Genomic DNA, 7254 nt, shown 5'->3' with positions numbered 1-7254 from the left:
TATTTCATTTTGATACAAGTTGTGGCTGCGGTCTTTTGTAGTTTATTTTGATACACCTAAATCTAAAGGTATTTGGTATTTTATTTTAAAATACATTTTAATGTATTTTTGCCCAGCCCTTTTTACGTGGACATGCATGTATGTGTGTAAAATACTAATAAAATCTGTATTTTAATACTTTAAGTCGTTTTATATGATCAAAAGGGAAAATAAACCTACATACATCGATGTATGAACACATTTTCATATTGAAACCTGGAACTGAGCCATGACCTAAATGCATCATGCAGGAAACACATGACTGGAATGAACCCAAATACGACTCTTTTGTGGAAACATTTGTAACCTAAATCTTGTTATTAGTAAACGGACATGCTCAATCTCGCAGAACATTAGTTCCCATTCACTTGTTTCCGGAAGGAAGTGAGAATCTGCGGACCGCAGCTGACGGTCAGCTGATGTGTCAGACCAGCCCTCACGCGTTGTTTTGTTGTCTTTTATTTCTAGGAAAAGACGTCTAACAATTGCATGAATTGCTAAACGAATATTTGTTTAGTCGTAATTCCGAGAATATCTCTCTTCGGCGTTTGACAGCAATCTTTAGAACTGAAGCGAGAAAGATGTATCGACTGACCCACAGAGCCGCTGTCAATTTGTTGACGTTTTCATCGTTGCTATGTTTTCTGCTTTTATTGTCCGCACAAACATCAGAAGCTAAGGTAAAGTATCATTTTTCCCGCTTTATTGTAATACACGAAAATAATACTTTGTGCTCTTCGGCGCGTACTGATGTTATGGGCAATGCTAACTAGCTATTAGCATGTGGTAGTGTATGTGAAATAAAAGCACACGTAACGTTGCATCATTAAAAATGCAACGCTTTTCTGACTTCAAACGATGTAAAATGTGTTTTTAGTGCTCATAAACGTGTGGTTTGACTTAGTCATTTATTAATGTATATATGCAAGCTTATGCCTTTGGATTGGTTTCATCAGAATTCGGAAGATATCCGGTGCAAATGCATCTGTCCACCCTACAAAGAGGTAGATGGGAAGATCTACAATCAAAACGTTTCCTTGAAAGACTGGTAAATAATTTACTAAGGCTTTAAGCGAGTCTACAGTACTTTCAGTTATAAACTAACTCTTTGACCCTCTGTTCACTGATCCATAACCTCTGAATATATTGATATGCACAGTAATTGCCTTCATGTGGTGGAGCCGATGCCCGTTGAAGGCAAGGATGTGGAGGCATACTGTTTACGCTGTGAATGCAAATATGAAGAAAGGAGCTCTGGAACTATCAAAGTAAGTTCATTTTGTTTACATGACATGACAAATTGAAATGCATGGAGACAGGGAATTTAGAGAGAGGGCTTGGCGATATGACAAAAAATCTCATATCACAATATAATTCACCTCATATTCTGATAACAGGGTAAATATACTATGTTTCATCTGAGTTTTACTTCTAAAATGAGTATTTATTTCAACTTAGGTTCTTGTTCAGTTATTTCACTTTAAAAGCAATAAAAATATCCTGTTCATCACCATAAAGGTGAAATAACCAAACTTGCACACAGGAGTCTTACAAAAATGCTCATTTTAGGTGGGACTTGGAGGCTTTTGCATCTCAGCTCTTTATGCAGGTCATAATAGTTGTTTTTCTATAAATTTAACCAATTTATAGTTTTTGTATAGTAACATGGAAATGACCGTTTTTTTTTTTTTTTTTTACATTTTATATTATATACACCAAGGGTGTCTCAACTCACTCCTGGAGGGCTGGTGTTCTCGAGAGTTTAGCCTAACCCTAATTAAACACTCCTGAACCATTTAATCAAGCTCTTACTAGATATACTAGAAATTTCCTGGCAGATGTGTTGGAGCTAAGTTATGCAGGACACCGGCTCTCCAGAAACGAGTTTGGACACCCCTGGTAAAGACCATTCCAATGTGGCGATGTCACTGGCCCTCGAACATTTACTGCTCGTACAAAGTACCAATTCAATCATATGAAATGTTAAAAATCTAACATTATTTATCAATATGTGGACCTTTTTGGATACTTTGTAGCTTTAGTAATTAAAAAATGTAAAACAGAAAACAGGTTAGGACCATTATTATGGTTTACCTCTATCAAAATGGTCTATACACCTAAAAATGTACTCATTTCATGTGTGTTTATTTTTTCCTGGGTAATGTTTGATTACGAATGTAGGAATGTCAATTAAAAATGAATGAAATTTAAAACTCTTCACAAAATGATTACAGTCACCCTAAATAAAGGATTGTTAAATGGAATGCAAAATGTAAATGTTGTACCTTCTAGCTTGTCAAAAAAACAAGCAAAAACTCACTGCACCCCCTAACCAAAACATTTGCCTTTTTTACTTTAGTAAACTTATCACTCAATTGTCGCTGGTGTCTTTTTGATCTTTGATGTTTGAGAGTGCCTAGACTCTCCTTCATTTACTACCTTTAAGCTTGTGTGACACCATAAAATACATTATAGAGCATAATATGAAATGAAACTATAGACTTTTTACATTACATTACATTACATTTAGTCATTTAGCAGACGCTTTTATCCAAAGCGACTTACAAATGAGGACAAGGAAGCAATTTACACAACTATAAGAGCAACAATGAATAAGTGCTATAGGCAAGTTTCAGGTCTGTAAAGTCTAAGAAGGAAAGCATTAGTATTTTTTTTCTTTTTTTTTTGGTACAGTTAGTGGTATATCCAGAGAGGCAATTGCAGATTAGGAAGTGAAGTGGAGACACTAAATAGTTGAGTTTTTAGTCGTTTCTTGAAAATAGCGAGTGACTCTGCTGTTCTGATGCAGTTAGGGAGTTCATTCCACCAACTGGGCAGATTGAGCGTGAGCATTCACGAAAGTGATTTCTTCCCTCTTTGGGATGGAACCACGAGGCGACGTTCATTCACAGAACGCAAGTTTCTGGAGGGCACATAGATCTGCAGAAGTGAGAGCAGATAAGAAGGAGCAAGGCCAGAAGTCACTTTGTAGGCAAACATCAGAGCTTTGAATTTGATGCGAGCAGCAACTGGCAGCCAGTGCAAACGGACTAGCAGCGGAGTGACACGTGCTCTTTTAGGTTCATTGAAGACCACTCGTGCTGCTGCTTTTATTTTGTCCATACTTTATAGTCAAAATTAGAAGTGGATTTAAAAAAAGTTTTGTTGTTGATTGAATAGTATTAGGACTACTTGAAAGGTTTTGATCTACTTTAAGTATTCAGCAGACATTTCTATTCAAAGCAACTCACACTCTCTGACCATAAGATCATGGCTGCTCCACTTCAGATATTGATCACTGTATGTCATCATACTTCCAAGCCCTAATCATAGAAATATTAATCTTTCCTTCTTTTACAGTGCACTATAATAATTTACCTGTCTATTCTGGGCCTTCTGCTGCTTTATATGGTCTATCTGACACTGTTGGAACCTATATTGAAAAGAAGGCTGTTTGGCCATTCACAGCTCATTCAGAGCGATGACGACGTTGGGGTAAGTGCTTTGTTTCATTTTTGCAAGTCTTCAGGAAATAATGAAACTGTTTTTTTTTTTTTGTCATTGTTTATGCAATATTTTTATATCTTTGATTTTATTTATTTTGAAAAAAAAAAATCATACACTTTAAACAGTTCTTTAAACAAAATACATTTGAGCGCAAGCTTATTATTTTCCCCACCCCATTACCGCACACATCATTTGTTTTACTTCAACCTGTCTTTAAAATATAAATGAAGAAAAGTTTAATTAAATCAGTAGATTTTGGTCGTTTCATTGAAAGCGCTTCAAAAAAGGATCAAAGGGTAAATTCATATTAATTAAGCAGTTTGATGATGATTGTTTTATATGATCATTAAGTCTTTCATTTACATACAAACATTGATCAGTGTACATAAACAAGCTCAGTCATACCTGCTTGACATTCAAAAATGTCTGAGCTTCAGTTAACAAGATGCATGTAATTTTGGGGTAAACTATACTGCAAAAAATGCTTTTTTTATATTTATCTTGTTTCTAGTCCAAATATCTAAAAAAAAAAATTAAACCAAGAAGTGTTTTCTAGATGCACAAATTATTGTCTTATTTTAAAAAATAATATGCCAAAATTAAGTAGGTTTTTTCTTAAAACAATCTACCAAAATAATCTACTAATAGGGTCAAAATGAAGAAGTAGATTTTTTATACCTCATTAGCAGATTATCTAGCTTGTTTTAAGAAATAAAATCACTTGATTTAGGCATATTACGTCCTAAAATGAACACTGCTTTTTTGCTTGTCTAGAAAATGATTCTTGATTTAGGAATATTTGGACTAGAAACAAGAAAGAGAAAAATTAAGAAATGCATTTTTTGCGGTGTAGCCTTGCTGTGTAGATTTAATGAAAGCTTAATTGTACTTATCTGTATAATATATAGTTTGAGCATCGATATCACAATGTGTGAATCTGTATAATCACATGGTAGGTTCTGCACTACTTAAATTGTGATTTTATATACTGTAGTTTAGGGTTACATATATTATATTGGGAGTATATAGTCACCCAGTTCAAAATACGTTACAAAAATACATATTTTGAACTATTTAAACAGTAAAGTCTTTGCAGTGTTATTTTATATTAGATTTTTTGCAATTTTTGTATCTGAATGCAATTTGACTAGCCTGAAAACCATAAAGCACTGTTAATTTCACTTTTATGTTTACTTTATTGCATTTAGCTGTACTTTTGTTTATCAAATTACATGCACAATTTATTCCCCTAAAGAATCATGCTAATCAATAGAAAATTAATAAATTGTTTCCAAAATAGAGATATTCAAGTCATCTGGTGAAATTGTATGTATATTGCAATATATATTGCATAAATCATACAAAATACTGCAACGTCAGATCTTTCCAATATCGTACAGACCTAGTTGTGATATTATTGTGAAACCTAATTTTAATGAATGTGTACAATAAAATATTGTTTCATGAAATATTGTCATGTGCTAAATTACGTTCTAAAATGATGTTTCAGGACCAGCAGCCTTTCGCCAACGCCCATGATGTGCTTTCCCGCTCTCGCTCTCGCTCCAACATGCTGAACAAAGTGGAGCACGCTCAGCAGCGCTGGAGGAGACAGGTCCAGGAACAGCGGAAGTCTGTGTTCGACCGCCACGTTGTTCTCAGCTAAAAGCTTTTACAGTCCGGACACTTATCATGTGGGTTCTGGGAGTGTGCTAAATGCTGGCCTTTCTCCATAAAGTCACATCTCATTGGTCAGCAGCCCTCAGTGTGTACATCTCTTTTTGGTGTGTCGTCTTGACCAACGTGTGAGACCCTGTGTATTATTAGAGTCTTATGCTTACGATACAGACGGTTTCCATTAATTATCACTGTGTTCTTTGCATTTTAAAATCACACATTCTGAAATTAGCAGAAAAAAAAGAAAGAAATGTTCACTTCTGCAGTCCCATCACACTGAATTTGATGTGGGGATAGAAGTGCCAATTTCCTCATAAATTTAGGTCATAAATTTTAAAATATAAAACAAAATCAGAATTGTTACTGAACCCAAAATAATGCTAATTTCCAGTTGTGTATTGTATTGTACAGTGTAAAATTCCCCTCTATTCTTTTTCTTCTCTTACTTGCCTTTCAGTACCTTGCGGTTTGCCAGCTATTTTGTGTAAATAATCAGTGAATGTTTTTTCGTCATTGTCCTCCTGATATGCTGTTTAATGGCTAACTTATCAGTTCTTCTATTTGTGTAGATTCACGTTCCAGATTAATGATGTTGCACTTTTTTCCCAGTTCCTCGCTCTGGTAGGACAGTATTTTTCAAGGTACATTCTTTGAAGATGTCAGAACTATTAACATTTGTGTGTGTGTATATATGTAATAATTAAAACGTTCAGGTACATTATATACATTTTATTACCTTCTGATTTACATTACAGAGCTGTTAATACGTGAATGCTGGTGTCGTGTCTCAGTTTGTTCCTTCATAACTGCTGGTCAAATTACGCAGCTTCGGGTATATCAAAATGCTCTCTAGGTGGCGCTGTTTCCGAAAAGGCTTCTTTTTGCTTCAGCATATTCCGTTAGGTGTAGTTCAGTTCTGAATTAAACATGCACTTATATTTAGTCAAAAGACAGAAAGGAAAACTGTTTGAAAAGTTCCTATGTGTAAAACTTCTGTCTGAGCACTCATACGTCACTTATTAAAGTATGGTCTGCACAAAATTGAAATGTAGGCTACACACTATTTAATGTTTTTAAATAGTGTGTTTTTTAAATAATTTATTTCTTTGCTGTTAAACTCAAAATAAGTTTTGAAGAATGTCGAAAATGAAATAGACCTACTGTATGGGGGGACGCGATACTGGATGTCACAGGGTACCAGCATCTGAGGAACAAACGAAGTTTTCATTCTTCATTCATCAAGTTTAGTTTTTCAGTATGTTTTGTTTCCGGAATTTTTTTAAGAAAGGGTTTTCTGAATAACAAGTGCATATACAGCTATATTTTGCTTATTTTGACACATTATTTAAAAATGTTATCTAATAAATAATTATTTATTTTTAGTGTGGTCAGACATAAATTTGGTAAATATCTAATTTTGGAGCCTTGAAAAGTCATGTGAAATAATTAACTGCAATGCGATACTATTACAACCTACAGTAGCTCCTGCTCACTGAGCAAGGTCCTACACAACACATAAAAAGTTAATAGAATAAGGGGCGTGGACACATCACAAGATCCAAATCAAATAATTTTACCATGTCAAAGTCAAATTTATACATTTAAATTATGTTCCCTTCTAAAACTTTTGATAGTGAAAATGGCGAGTGGCTATGTTGGAAATCTACTTGCCCCAGTGGCTGGTGATTAAAAAAGTTCATGTCAAGCTCTGGAACTATCCCTTTAACATAACATTTTTTTTCTGAAAAACTAAACGCGTAGTGTTGTTACTGGAAAGTATGCAGATCATAAACGAACTAGCTTACGTGAAATCGTTTAGCACAGACTTTGCATATCACATTTCTCAACTTTCCTCATCATTTCCTGCTCTCCCGCCTCCTCCTCTTCTCAGCCAAAAATACTGGGACCGAAAGATGAGCGCGCACTTCACTGAAAACCAACGCAAACTCAAACAATGGATATGTGAAAAGATAACTCTGACAAAATTACATCATTTCACCGTCACATGCCAAGAAAAAGGTAGGAATTTAT

At 34.7% G+C, this 7254-nt stretch overlaps 2 protein-coding genes across 6 annotated transcripts in view; both read left to right on the top strand.

The window, feature by feature from the left end:
* Positions 1-449: 449 nt before the first annotated feature.
* Positions 450-5990, top strand: tmem9b (TMEM9 domain family, member B). The gene is given in 5 exon segments (NM_199732.2): positions 450-719; positions 996-1087; positions 1199-1307; positions 3400-3534; positions 5057-5990. Coding segments are annotated over 5 exon segments (591 nt in total). The 5' UTR covers positions 450-620; the 3' UTR covers positions 5213-5990.
* A 1154-nt stretch (positions 5991-7144) lies between these two features.
* Positions 7145-7254, top strand: part of dennd2b (DENN domain containing 2B) — a 96156-nt gene continuing 96046 nt past the window's right edge. For all 5 annotated transcript variants that reach the window (XR_015494586.1, XM_087258828.1, XM_087258835.1 and 2 more), the window contains exon 1: positions 7145-7242. The gene's annotated coding sequence lies outside the window, so the exon portion shown is untranslated. The remainder of the gene's footprint in view (positions 7243-7254) is intronic.

This window comes from Danio rerio, chromosome 7 (assembly GCF_052040795.2).
Source record: "Danio rerio strain M-AB ecotype USA chromosome 7, GRCz13ab, whole genome shotgun sequence".
Taxonomy (NCBI): Eukaryota; Metazoa; Chordata; class Actinopteri; order Cypriniformes; family Danionidae; genus Danio; species Danio rerio.
Note: the sequence above shows the minus strand (reverse complement) of the source record. Positions and strands in the feature narration are given on the sequence as shown.